The 15,390-nt window shown below is 39.5% G+C and overlaps 1 protein-coding gene across 1 annotated transcript; it reads right to left on the bottom strand.

Annotated features, from left to right (window-relative positions):
• Positions 1-8,754: 8,754 nt before the first annotated feature.
• On the bottom strand, positions 8,755-15,010 carry LOC147853744 (diphosphomevalonate decarboxylase MVD2, peroxisomal-like). Its single transcript, XM_087332279.1, has 10 exons — positions 14,723-15,010; positions 13,614-13,812; positions 12,628-12,694; positions 11,495-11,558; positions 11,331-11,411; positions 10,592-10,678; positions 10,331-10,488; positions 9,772-9,820; positions 9,353-9,477; positions 8,755-9,174 (listed from the first exon to the last, which is right to left on the bottom strand). The coding sequence occupies exons 1-10, from the start codon at positions 14,945-14,947 to the stop codon at positions 8,982-8,984; spliced, it is 1,248 nt and encodes a 415-aa protein (XP_087188405.1). The 5' UTR covers positions 14,948-15,010; the 3' UTR covers positions 8,755-8,981.
• Between the last annotated feature and the right edge of the window lie 380 nt (positions 15,011-15,390).

Below are 15,390 nucleotides of genomic sequence, written 5' to 3'. Positions count from 1 at the left end.
TCTGAATAATTGTCATTAGTCAAAAAGTAAGGCACTTGGCTATACTGCAATGCAACTTGTCTGATCAACATTGGTTGACCATTGATACTCTTTGTTTGAAAAAGCTGGGCGTTGTTTACACAATGTGCAATTATTTTGTCGTTTGCTTTTCATTTGATCTAAGAGAATACTTAAGATCTAGTGGTAATAATAAGTTATTAAGTTATTATCATTGTCATCTCTTGCTTTTTTATGATATGGCGTAGAAGTTAGTGCTTTTTCACATATATCAAGATGCTGATTTCTAACAAGATGAGGAATAAACTAACATATGTATAGTTTGTCACAAATGCCTTTATGCATGCTTTTGAGAATAAAAGACCTTATGCTTCTCAAAGTCAAAGTAGCCCTGAGATAAGTTAGAGAAGATTTCGCACATAAAATTCTGTGATGTCTTACAAAAAGTTACATAAACTTGGTCTACACCATATTGCTTGTTTCGAAGTGTCTAATGCCTTTTAGGTCTTGTCTTTTGAAATGGGCAACTTGGGTTGGTTAGAAACTTGAATTAATTTTTGTTCATTACATTACTAGTACTTTAACCTTTACATTGATTCTTCGGGAATCCAGCTAGCTTGTATTCATTTTTGAGATCCATATAGTTAAAATCACTTCCCATTTTGGAAGACAATAAAATGAATCTAAGTTTGGTTATTCTCCATAGAATGATAGATGCCTCAGTGAACATCTTTTTCATCTCTTTCTCTACTACATTGAATATTAACTAAATATAAGTGGTGTTTAAAGTATGGTCTCCTTACCTATGAGTGGCCTTGGGAATGCATGTATAGGTTTTTTTTCAAATATCTCAAATAGCATGTTATGCTTCTAGGGGTACGTCAACAATTTCCTTACTTGATAACATAGCTCAAGCACTCCTTTTGCATAGTGTAATGATGTTTTCTATCTAGTAGCAACTTCCACCGCTTGAAAATTGGGTTTTGTGTATGTTGGCAAATACATACTTTTGAAGGGAGTGGATGTGCTAAAACTAGGTTTACTAGATATTCTTACACTTCTACTTTGATTTGGATTAACTAGTGAACATATTCTCAATTCTCTTTATGAATCATGAGTATATGGAACTTTCTTGGATTCCATTAATCACGATCAATATCCCATCGACCCACGTCAAGGTACTTTTCTAACTATGACATCTAGTTTTGTCTTTCGACATTTGAGACAAGCATCTTAATTAGGTAGGATTAGGATTGAGTAAGTGTCACATTTACTCCACGAGAGAGAAGTTTAGAATTATTCAAATTAAATATTAGATGGCCACATCATTTGTGATTCCATATGAGCATTGAACGCTCCAACCTTGTTTAAAGCTTTGGCATCTTGTTTTCACTAACATTTAACTCCTTTGACTATATTTATGTGGGAACAGGACAGTTTCACTTCAAGGGCGTATGCACGCACATAACCCAACATGGGATACGCACATAGCACACACATTCAAATGTTTAGAAATGTGTTGCAAAAGGTTTTCTATGTAGCGATGTGGGGAGTATTACATTCCAGCTTGATGTTGTATGAGGCAAACAATATTCCTGAGGTAATGACAATATATAATAGAAGATTGATATTAGTTAGTCGTTTCTAGCAACCTCGAAAGCAGGTGCGATCTGTCCAAATTTGGAAAACAATGACCACAATAACGTTATGGGCATTATGGAAATATCGATGTAACCGACTTTATGATGCGGTAGACATTCATCTCTCAAATGTGCTATTTGAAATATGGGAGAACTTGTTGGCAGTAGTCCATGACCAATATGATAATATGTAGGGTTCCCTAGATACTATGAACAAGAAAAGGAAAAAGCTTCGTCACTTATGGAAAAAGGTGCCCCTGTTTAGGGATTGGCAACGGTTCGGTTTAGGCTTAGCCGGTTTGGCTTGGATCAGGCCAAACCGGCTAAGCCTAAACCGTTTACAGGATCTCAAACCTGAGCTGAGCCGAGCCGGTTCACAAACCGGTTTAGGCTAAACCGGTTTGTGAACCGGCTTGGTAAACGGCTTGGAAACCGGTTTAGAAACCTCCGTCTCTCTCTCTCTCTCCCTACCTCCCTCTCTCTCTCAGATGATCCCTCCCACTCTCTCTCACGTCTGTGGTCTCGACTCTCTCTCCCTCTCCCTCTCTCTCCCCTCTATGTAAATCCTCTCTCTCTCCCCTCTATGTAGTTCCTCTCTCTCTCTCTCTCTCTCTCTCACGTCTATGGTCTCGACTCTCCCTCCCTCTCTCTCTCTCTCCCCTCTATGTAGTTCCTCTCTCTCTCTCTCTCTCTCTCTCTCTCTCCCCTCTGTGTAGTCTCTCTGTCTCTCCCCTCTATGTAGTTCCTCTCTCTCTCTCTCTCTGCAACGTGCGCCAGCAGCAACGGTCGTGCGCCACGCTATCGTCGCTGCCGTCTGCGACATCTGTCGCTGCCTGCTACCGAGCTGCAGTCCCCCCCCATCGTGTGCTGCTGTCGTCTGTTGCCGCGCTGCCGCCTCTGACGTCCGTCGCCGTTTGCTGTCGTTTGCTGCCGTCTGCTGACGTCCGTCGCCGTCTGCTGCCGTCGGCGTGCTGGACGACCTGCTGCAGTTCATCATCATCCGTTGTAGTTGTCGTTGCCGTTGCCGTGCTCTTCTCCACCTTGTTTCTTGAGGTTGCCGAGTGTCGCGTTTCTTCTCTTGGCGGCGCATCCTTGTTCTTTTAGCGTGCTCGTCGTGTGCGAAATGCCAATGTGACTACGACATAACACAAACTCAGCTAAGTCTCGAACCCATTTATTTTATCCTTTTTTTTCTTTTCTTATTGACACTACAATGTCTAAACGAAAGGAACACAAGGATACACAAGACGAGGCTATAAATAAGGAGGACTTTTTGGATATGTTTAACCGTTTAACAAAAATAGAGACGGATATGAAAAAATGGGTGAAAGACGCCGAAACCCACAAGAAAAAAGATAGAGAGGAAAAAGACACCCTCAAGGCCGAAATAGAAAAACTTAAAGAGGAAAACACAAACCTCAAACAACAACTTAATGACATCAAGGTATCCCGAGAGGACGGTGAAATATCCTCCATAGAGGATATAAAAGATGAGATCAAAAAAGTTAAAGAGGAGGTTAAAAATAACATAGAGTTAGCAAAAACGGGTTGGGTAGATGTCGTTAAAAGAAACATTAAAAAAGAAATAAAGGATGAAAATATTGTTAATACCACCCTCGAAGAGGAGAAAATGCGTCAGGCCCGACGCCTAAATGTGCGTGTCACTGGGCTCAAGGAAGGTGCATCCCCGGACGAGGATGCACAAACACTCGGGAAAATGTTAGGGTACACAACGACCCTACCTATCACCAAAGCTTGGAGGGCCGGACGCGACACAACTAGGAAGAGAGCCTTAGTTCTTCAATTTAAAGACTTAGACTCTAGAATCACTTTCTTTAAGAAGAGACCAATTCTTCGAGGATTGGGTGGGGACCCTATCTATCTCGATGAAGACCTCACCAAGATGCAAATTGAGTATCGCAAGAGTTGTATGCCAAAGGTTATGCAAGCTCGCAAAGACGGGCATCGCGCCTTTTATCGAGATGGGCGAGTGATCATAAATGATCGCACTACTAATTGACGGCGTGTGGCCCATGTGACAGAAAACACACTTAGGATGACCTTATGGAATTGTAACGGCGCACTCTGGACACACCCCGCCCGCCTAGAGGGGATATTAAAGGAATCAGATATAGTTTGCCTAGTAGAAACACACCAAAGCCCAAATAGGGGACTCCCACGAGTCGAAGGATTTCGTTGGGAGTCGGCTTTTAGACAAACCTCACGTCGATGCACTACCAGGGGATCTGGAGGTGTCGCAATATTGTTTCGGAGGGAGCTACATAATAGGATAGAAATACTGAGCACATACCCAGAAGCTCGTTTTATGTGGGTGAAAGTCTCCACAAGCAAGGACAAGGCAGTAATTTTCGCCATTTGTTACTTCCCCCCAAAAGGCTCTCGTTATAATCTGGCTGGCGAGGCGAGATTAGTTGATGACGGAGTGCCACATGGGCCTTCCCCATATGAACCTCTATCGGATGACATAATCCGATATTCTTCCCAAGGCGAAGTATTCCTTGTAGGAGACTTTAATGCGAGAACCCAATCCCGACAATGCACAATATTTCAAATGAATAGAAAGAAACCTAGAAATGGTAAATGTCGATCCTTCAGACATAGACACCACACGTAGATCAAAGGATCAAGATGCAGACGCCACGAGCTTTGGCCATCATTTGCTCAAACTCGGTAGTCGGCACCAGATGGTCATATATAATGGTTTAGCCAAGTGGCCAGGTTCGGAAGAGCTCACATGTTTCCCACATGGAGGAGGGGAAAGCACAATCGATTATCTAATAGGACGCCCTGAAGCCACCCACATGATTAACTCCTTCCGAGTGGCCCCATGTCCTATTGGCGCGGACCATAGTTTCTTATACTTCGAGATAAAATGCGATATCTCTAACATCACCAACTCTAGTCAACCACGCCATGACATCACAATACATTTCACACATGAGCTCTCTGACATATATGCTCGACATGTTCAAGCCCATCTGTCCTCCCTTTATCCCTCCCTACCTTTAGAGAGCCTTAATACGAAACTCACACACATCCTTCATTCTGCAGCGGTTAGCAGCTTCCCATACACGAAACACTCCAATCAAGATAAAGTAGGATCTATGCCACAAAATAGATGGTATGATGAGGATTGTAGGTGCTTACATCGACAACTTACAATATCGCAACTCAGTGGTAGTATTACCTCAGTACAAGCTCGTAAAGAAATGCGCAAGATGACACGTCGTAAGAGACGAGCATGGGAGGCATCCCAATATTGGGAACTCTACCACATGCTCATGAGTAACGATTGTGCCACTGCATGGAAGAGATTACGGGAACCAAGACCACAAACACCCATCGAAGATCCCGAAACTTGGCACACTTATACAGAGAGACTTTACCACATCCCAAACCAACCACCCATTCCAATGCCTTCCACACCCCGACCTACTGTGGGGACACTCTTCACGACCTCTAGGGTCACGAAGGTCATAAAGAAATTACAACATAGGAAGTCCATGGACCACACAGGATTGCGAGCAGAACACATCATATACGCGAGAGAGTGCCTAGCTCCCTTACTAACTCTAATCTTCAATCGTGCCCTTGCAGAGGGTTTTCCATCACAATGGACGATGAACACAGTGGCCCCCATACATAAGGGGGGGGACCCCATGGACCCAAATACTTATAGGACCATTATGATAGGTCATACCCTTGCTAAATTATATGGTGCAGTAATGGAGGCAGAGCTTAGCGAGTATATGGAGACCTTAAATCTTCGTGCACCTGAACAGGCCGGCTTTAGACGAGCCTTCTCCACTATTGACCATATCTTCACACTTAGATGCTTAATTGACCAGACTAAGGCTCGCAAGAAGAAATTATATTGTTGTTTTGTGGACTTCCGCAAAGCCTTTGACACGGTCCCTAGAGAGCGGTTGTTTGATAGGCTTAAGAGCTTGAGGATACCAGATGACATGGTTTGGGCCATCTACGCACTATATGAACAAGTGTCCGGGTGTGTTCGATGCCCAGGCGGCATATCCGATAGTTTCACTAGCACTATTGGTGTAAAACAAGGTTGCCCCTTATCTCCGACTCTTTTTGGGATCTACATTGATGAGATCACAGATTTTATTGCTCGTAAGGGAGGCAATGGAGTAGTCCTTGGAGATACGCAGGTGCGTATCTTGCTCTATGCAGATGACATAGTTTTGCTCTCTGAATCCGAACACGACCTACAAAGGCACCTTAATGCCTTAGATGATTTTTGCACACAACGAGGATTGGTAGTGAATCTAGGGAAAACTAAAGTCCTTATCTTCCACACGTCGGCCCAAGTTAGAGCTAAGTGTCACCTAACTATCTCCCATAGCCCAGTTGAGGTGGTTGGATCATATGTCTATCTCGGAGTCACTTTCAGTGCCCGCTCAGGTAAATTTTCGATGACACAAGCAGCGAAGAATAGACTTACAAGAGGACATGCATCCCTCTCACTCCTCGAGAGACAATGCCACCAAGCATACTTCCAAGAGCCACGAACTAAAGGGTGGCTCTTTGACTCATTAGTGACTCCCTCTCTCATGTATGCATCAGTGGTTTGGGCCCCAGGACTACCATCTTTCATGTGGACGCAATTAGAGAGACCATTGGTGATGATGTTATCACGCCAACTCCGAAGCAAATCGTCGGTCCCACATGACATTATTAGGGCTGAGTTCACTCTACCCCCTATGTTAGTAGAAGCACTTTTTCAACTGGTAGTCTTTATACACAGGATACATAACCAACCACTTGATAGAATATCCCACCAAGCCTTTAAGGCTTCTCGAGCATTGTATGAGTCCGGCTATACTAGCTCATGGTATGGCATGATGGTGAGTTGGCTTCTTGCCAACGGTCTAGACATTACTAACCTCCCCCCCCTTAAGTACGACCACACGAATGATAACACTTTACTCTCTCATGAGGACCGTAATAAAGTAATACGCCAAGAAATATGGCAAATTTATACCCGGTATAAATGGATCACCCCACTAGAGCCACTCCCATCTAAAATGTCGTACTATAAGGAACACTTTATGCACTTCTCTGAGTTAGGTTTTATCACGCGCCCAAAATATCTAGATGTATTCTTACCACATGCACTAAGGGTTGCCATTGGTCAACTTAGAATATCATCTCACCAACTTGAGATTGAGAATGGACGTACTAATGGAGTCCCTAGGGAGGAAAGGATATGTAGGTTATGCCACATAGAGATAGAGGATGAGTACCATTTTACATGCAAATGCCCCACCTATGCCGAGATAAGGGCAAAATACCAAGACATACTTGGTTCCTCTCCCACCCTCCCTAAACTATTAGATACACTAGATATAAAGAAATTAGGTAGATACATCTTAGAATTGAAACACCACAGAGAGAACAAATTACAAAACGTTGATACTAATGTTGCTAATGTTTACCAACATATAACAAATGAAGTTTTTCAGGAACAGGGGGAGACAATGAATGTCGACACACCTGCACCACTCGGACTTCTCCTTGATGAAGCAGAAAATCAAAGAAGAACCAAATGCCCTCGGATGCCGGGTTTCAAAGCAACTCGACGAGATGTAGAAGCAATAAAGAAAATAAGGGAACGTGAACTACACCGCCTAGAAGCCATGGCTAGGGCACTCTATGCATCGGGACCATGGGTCACACCCACACCAAAAACTTTTGACCTCCCACTTCTTTTTGAGAGACTTGGGTGGAAATGAGATTAGGCTTGGTGCAAAGTTTTGTACACTACTAGAACTTTCTTAGCTTAAGCTATTTTCTTTTATTTTTAGTTTTGATGATTGGATAAACACTCATTTTTTGTTGTAACCTATTTGTCTCATGGGCCAAATTTGGCCTTAGAAGACGTTAATATATCTTTCTTTCTTTCTCTCTCTCTCTCCCCCCTCTGTGTAGTCTCTCTCTCTCTCTCTCTCCTTATATGTTGTCTCCCTCCCTCTCTCTCTCTCTCCTCGTTTGTGTAGTCTCTCTCTCTCTCTCTCCTTATATGTTGTCTCCCTCTGTCTCTCTCTCCTCGTCTATGTAATTCTCCCTCCCTTACTCTCTCTCTCTTTCCCCTTGTCTGTTGTCTCTCTCCCCCTCTCTAAAGTTTATAAACGGCTTAAACGGTTTATCCGGCTTGAGCCGGTTTGGCGAGGCTCAAGCCAAGCCGAGCCGAGCCGTTAAGCCGCTAAGCCGCTAAGCCGTTTTCAAGCCGGCTAAGCCAAACGGTTTAGGCTTGAGCCGAGCCGTTGCCGATCCCTACCCCTGTTTACAATGTCAACTCAAGAGCCTCAATTGTAATATCAACTTCCATGGACTCTTTCTTGAATATCAACAAATGTAAACATCTACAAAGTTCGATATTTGGTCCTAGGAGTATGAAACAATTCCTACTCATTGGATCTCTTCAAAAAACACAAGGACCTCAGCATTAAATCCATGCTCGATGTATCCCGATAACAATATTGTTGTTGATACCACATCTCTAAAAGGAAGCTTATCAAACATGCTTTGTGCTTCTTCAAGAAGACCACACTTAGCATACATATCAACCATCGTTGTAACTACAAGGGGATCTTTTTCGAATCCTTTTTTTGCAATCTCACATTGTAGCTCCAATCATGTCCCTGATGCTCGCGCACACTTTCAAGGTGCAAATGTATGCAACAAAATTTACATATACCATGTCTTCTTGCATGTGGTTAAAACAACACAATGCCTCATCCACACATCCACAGCTAACGTAACCTACCATTAATGCAGTCCATGACACCACATCGCGAACTAAGAGCTTATCAAATACCTCTTGTGATTCCTCAATCAAATCACCTTTAGCATACATATCAACCAAAGTGCTTCCTATAATTGGGTCATGTCAACTATTGCTTTAAAAATATCAGAAACGCCCTAAAAGCCAAGGATTGCTTTATTAGAAAGATATCAAAACCAAATCAACAATCATAGAATGGGTTGGCAAAAGAAGTTAACAGTTAACCATTTAGAATTAAACGTGTTATGTATGGATGAGATGTATGAAAATACAACTATTGCTTTAAAAATATCAGAAAAGCCCTAAAAGCCGTGGATTGCTTTATTACAAAGATATCAAAACCAAATCAACAATCATAGAATGGGCTGGCAAAAGAAGTTAACAGTTGTCTTTGGCTAAAAAAATTCTACATGATAATGAAAAACATAAAAAATGCACACTTACACAGATAAAAATCCACATCCCCAACAAAACTTTCTCAGTGGAGGACATCTAAGTTCAAATAGACCAATCTTCAACTAAATGGGAAGCCCTGAGGTTGTACCAAGGAGATGTTCTTCTATCACAAAGGGCCCTCTACCAGGTTTTGTGCAAAGGATGTAATCGAGCTCGCCTTCCGACTTTGCTATTGTCATACCATGTGTCTCTGGTGGTTGAAAGGAGGAATCCATTTCCTTGAATGAGACGAGACCCACATCCCCAACAACATAACTGCAAGAACGGCATTTTGGTCTTTTTATTTGTGGAAAATATTACCACAAATTATGTTACAAGTTTCCTCACCAACAAACCCCTTCATCCTTCATTACCTTGAGATTTCTCAGTAAACCTCACTATTTATGGTTAAAAAATTGTTTCAAATCATTTATATATATATATAATTTACTACCTTGAGATATCTTGGTTGGTTGCTGGAGGAAAGTAGTACAGCAAACGGTTCAAAAGCTCCATCGCAGTTTTCTTATTTGGAGCGAATATTACTGCATTCGGTCCCGCGTCAAACGTGTATGCTGCCTACTGACAAATAAAGATTTATTTTTTTACAGTGAAATAAAACAAACCAATAAATACATAAGACAACAGATTATTGACCTTGGTTATCTATCAATTAAATCATATTCTCTTTTAGAGTCGAATCAGCCACAACAATAATGAAAAATGAAGGAATTACATCCACCTGACGCACATACAAATGTGTATGCATTGAGACAAACAGAAAGAAAGAAAGGCAAATGTGTGTGTGTGTGTGTGTGAAGAAAAAGTACAAGTGTCAGTGAAATCCTTTGTATATCACTATGGAAGAAAGACCTGTGGAGTCCCTTCAGCTTTGTTCCAACGTTCAACAGCACCTATAATCCTGCGAAGTTGATTACATATCACTTTAGTTAATGTACGCCTCTTTAGAAATCCAAAAAAGCTTCCTAAAAGATTGTTTCACGCCATAAGACAATCCGTTTTCGAGAAAAGATAGTGAGATAGATCATTTTGGAAAGAAGAGTACAGAATCTCTGTTTATATATATAAGCTAAAACTGAATATCAATTGGTGGTGACAGCCCACATCAAACACTCTGGTTCTCGCCATGGTGGATTACAACATAGCATCAATGTCATTAAATTGAGAGAACCCAAGTTTGATCGTCAACATTTGTTCGGCCCTGTGCATATCTACTGTTGACATTAATAATATATCTATACCTCTCCAAGAACTTAGATGTGTATAAACCAGATTTGAACAGGTAGTGAGATAGAACATATTCTAGGCACGTTTTGTCTAAAAGATATATTGAGATCCACATAATGCAACGATGATTGTCAGCTTACATATAAAAAATATGCAAATAACAAAATGTTCTTATGGTTTTTACTTCTTAGAAGTATCATTCAGATAGAATATAGGTGGAGATGTGTCCAAGCATGTTGCATGAAACTGGTTGCTGTCTGCACAGGTCAAGCGAGCAAAACTTGCAAAGTCTCGATCTTTTATTGCTTGTTTCATCTCTATCATGACTTGTGGAACAACTTCCTGCAAGAAAAAAACAATAGCTTTTAACATCTAATAGTTCAAACACATGAAACTTTGCTTTATTAGAGAAATTATGGTGGTATTATGAAGAGAGTAAAACCACCTTTGCCCTATGATGAAGAAGTTTACAAGTGCGGACACTCTCCTGCATGCCAGATGTGCTACTTGTTTCCTTCTGACGTGAACTTACCTGCAGTCCCAACCAAATCAAATCACAAGACAAAAGACATATTTAAAAAACTAAATAGTACAGTGCATAACAAAATTTAGGTTATGGCAAGCTCATAGCATTGTAATCCATCCCTGCATATGTGATTCCTGATATTATGAGGTACTTGTAAACAATAACAGAGACATTAAAATTCTAAATAGTTATTTTTGTCTTTTCTAAAGAATATTCCATCACTAGTAACTGCATCTGCTACCGTAAAACATGTGCATCAACTGTGGCATGCTGTATTATAAACTGGAAGATGCATATATAATGTTTTAACGCTAGTAGCAGCATATGCTAGACTGAAACATGTGCATATACTACTGCATGCTGTATTATTAATGTGAAAGATGCATAAATTATGTATCTTGATTCTGCCATCATAAACAGACTGAGAAGCAGTTAGTCTTAAGTTCATCTCTTCTGGAAATGGATGAGTATTATTCAAAAGAGTCGATGATAACATACAATTAGAAATACCAAAAACCTCCAAAATAAGTCACTATTGCCAAGGGACTGAATCGAACTTCCACGCATAAGACAAATGATCACCAGAGAACCTATGGGAAAGCTAATTACAAAGGCTGTATGCTGCTTGCAGCATATCAATACAAGGAAATCCATATACCACTGCAATAATGACGATAAGATCTCGCCAATGATCTTCATCAGCAAGCTGGATTGCAACACTGTCCTTGCCATCATCATCCTGAAATATTTCAACCGAACTATCAGTAGTAATTCTCAGCCTTCAATTTCAGGCAAATATATGTTATTCGGTGTGAATAATACCTTTCCCATTTCCCATTCCACAAATCCACCATAAAGACTACGGCAAGCACTTCCAGACCCAACCCTGTAACAATCAGATTGAGAAAGTCAGCTCAAGGGGATAAGAGCTCATTCATTATTGAACTTCATATAATGAGCACCCTAGGCATTCATGTTCTAATTTTGAGCATTAGTGTTATCTAATATCTAAAAAATTTAAATATAAGATTTCTAATAATGAGAACAGAGACTTACACATCATAGAAAAGATGATTCATAGCCTTCAAGCAATCAAAGGTTAAGATAACATAGAGAAAGTATTCTACAGATTTTGACACACTAACACTTACGTAGAATACACCATAACCGTCTCCAATTCAGGATTTTCCTATGGCAGAAGGTAAAACAACATATGATCGAAGATTACTCAATCTGTCCTTCATCTAAAACACGCAATCTTACATATAACCACTGTATTTGTGATTCCTGCCCAGCTCATTCATCAAGATTGGGTAGTTCTTTAAAGTTCAAACTCTCCCAGATTTTGTTCAAGAATATCTTTGACATATTGATGATGATGTCTCTCATCTGGTATAGCTGATAGAGCTTAGATAAAAGGCTCCTTTTGATCAAATTATAAGATTAATCTTGTCATTTAAAGGCCCTTGCAACTTATTACAATGTACTATTACCACACCCAACAATTTCATATAGGAATTCCAATTTCTACACAAACAGTCAAAAGAAGAAAATATCCTAAACCAAACGCTATGCAGACAACACGTGGATGTGTAATTTATACAGGTCTTAAACCTCAAAAAAATGTATATCTTCACCTGCGAATATTTTACACAAATTATATTGAACCTTTTAGTTTTATACAGAATAGCATGCAAAATGTTTAGTTACAATTGACTGATGAGATTGAATCAGCACTCGTAAAGTTTCTTGAGTAAGTTAATTATCAGTTATGAGTTTTACAGGAAAAGCATAGCAGTGTGGAAAAGTTTCTTCATCAAAATGATTGCATATCAATGGAGATCTATTTATTTTCTAACTAGATGTATCATGAGAAGCAATTTTGTTTTTGAAATATACTCCTGTTACCATATCCATTTAAAGTGGGAATGTATTATGAGAATAGATGCTCAAACCTTGCAATTGAAGAAAGCTCCCCCTTATAACTCTCTTGCACCCCCATCAACTGAGCGAGGGTATAAACTGCAATCATAAACAAAAGGGAGACAATGATAAATTGCTACATTATTGTACCAATTTCTAGCTAGATCTAGATTCAAGATAAAGGATTTATTGATAAAAGTAAGCAAAATATGGAATCAAATGGCTGCAATATGGATTGCATCAAGACGTAGCACCACTTCAAACAATAAATAGAACAAGTAAAAGATAGAATTTGATCACTGAAACGGTAAAAAAGCAACAACAATTACACTTTAATGACACGCATCGCTAAGTTGTAACTTCTTCAAGTATTCTAATATATAACAAATTAGAGATATTTTCCCTATTCTCTTGCAATCTACATATCTAGTCCATCTCAATCACAAATTGTTGATCGTCCTTATATTCCAATTTTTTTTTAATGGCATACCTATCTAACCATGAAATGTAGATAAGAGTCAATAACCCTAACCACAATACATGCCTTCGTGTAATGAACACAGAGCATGCTGTGATCGGAAGCCATGCCTAGTAGCGCTGTGGATTTCTTATACACGTTTTGCAGGTTTCACCTTACAATATGATTTGGCACTATCACAAAACCACTCATAAATTTCAATTAGGCTCTCTCATCTAACAACATCATTATCTCAAAAGTTGCATTCAGTTTATTAAAAGATATAACACTATATAAATATCTAAGTAGAGTCTACTGGCCTATGAGAGAATCTCCAATGAAATGTAACCAAGGAATTACATTCTCTTTTTATCCAGATTCAAAAAATATCCATTGCGATAAAAATCAATTTCAAGAAAATTTGATTAATACGGCATGCAAACCCTGTAGCCTATGAGAGAATCTCCAATGAAATGTAACAAAGGAATTAACATTCTCTATTTATCCAGATTCAAAAAATATCCATTGCGATAAAAATCAATTTCAAGATAATTTAATTACCAAGGCACGCAAACCCTGCGGCAGAAGATGCTAACCCTGCAGCTGTTGGAAAATTGTTCTTTGATGCAATATGCAATCGAAGGCTCTCCCAATCTTTCTTTTTTATAACAATCCCAGTCTTGGCATTGACAACATCACATGCTCGAGATCTGATTTCTCGTAGGCAATTTTGGTACCGTTCACCTTCTATAGACACTTTCTGTGATAATAAATATCTAGGTTAATGTTATATTTTGACGAGAAGCTACAAAAAATTTACTCCCAATCAAAATCCGGCCATGTACTAAGATTTTATCACTTTCCTAAGATTCATAAACAATCTAGATCTTAATGATCAATGTGCATGTACCTCACCCAGATCCACATGTCCATTAGTGCTACATATAGATAAGCTACAAGTTTATGAGAAGAATAAAAAATAAAATAATAATATGTACCTAGGATTCCTGCCCTTCTAGACCTATAGTAATCCATGTCCAAAGTATAATCATGTGCAATGTCAGCTAGAATTAAATCAGTTCATAGTGTGAAGTACAAGCATGTCTCAAAGATTCCTGCCCCATCTAGATTCAAGGTAATCAATAGGCAAAAAATAAATCATATACAGAAATTTCTCGATCTGAAGAAGTTCATGTGCAAAATATGAACATGTTATAAGATTCATGCTCCATCTATGTGCAGAGTATCACATAAAGCAGTGTAGATCGAAAGCAATGTGTTTCTAAGGTATAATCCACATCTAAATCTAAAGATATCCATGCGCAAAATATAATTACAGGCATTGTCTCATCTAGATCCCAGTGACGACATCTCCATGATGAGCTAACTTGTATAATGTACGATTGAGAGTAATCATGTGAAAATCACAAATTTGCACGTTAAACATACAGATATCAATGACAATAGCATCATTACGAGCTAATCATCCATGATCATGTACTCATGTGCAGAGCTTAACAATATACATGACTCATATAGATTCTAGACCCAGGATCTTTGCTAACCTAAAATAGGTTGAGACGTAAACCCTAAACTAGTTATATGCCGCCCTCTTCATATGAAGATATTCAAAAAGTCGGATCTTTTTATGTCCTCCATTGCATTCTTACTTTTCCATTGAGCCAGAGGCAATCTGATGTGAAGGAAGGGCTAACAGAAACAGTGGTGGTAGCAGAGAGATCTTCAGGATCAAGGGTGACACTGATACTAGAATTGATGGGAAGTATGAGCTTCTCATGGCGTTTCCCCCAATACTTGACCACAGCAATGTTGGTAGGAGCTCTTGCAGTTACCATATACACCCAATCTTCATTGGAGCTAGCTTCATCTCCCATGTCTTCTTCTTCCTCTGTTTCTCTGCTTCTGATTATCTTGCTCCCCTGTTTTTTCTTCTTCTTCTTCTTCTTCTTCTTCTTCTTCTGATTTCAGAGAAAGAACGACTTCATTTAAATTTTGTTTTAAAATTTGACCCTTGTTTCATTTGGAATGAGAAACTACCGATAGACTCAGGATTAGTAGGTTTTCATTCTTTGCTTCGAAGCAAGTTTGTTTACCTGCAGAGAGACTATAGAACATTCTAAAACTGAAAGACATCTGCATTTTTTACTCTTTCATCCACTGCAATTAGCAAGAACTGGATTGGACTATTAGGAACAAAAAATCAACTTAAAGCATGATTAACATTTACCACAAACTAAATCAGAACCCATAAGAAACTTAATGTATGATTAACATTTAACACAAACTAAATCAGAACCCGTTTGTAGCGTTTCCAGAA

The sequence above is a fragment of the Azolla caroliniana genome, unplaced genomic scaffold (assembly GCF_043228905.1).
Source record: "Azolla caroliniana isolate FFs.n. ecotype wild unplaced genomic scaffold, voAzoCaro1.0.p SCAF_16, whole genome shotgun sequence".
NCBI lineage: Eukaryota > Viridiplantae > Streptophyta > Polypodiopsida > Salviniales > Salviniaceae > Azolla > Azolla caroliniana.
Note: the sequence above shows the minus strand (reverse complement) of the source record. Positions and strands in the feature narration are given on the sequence as shown.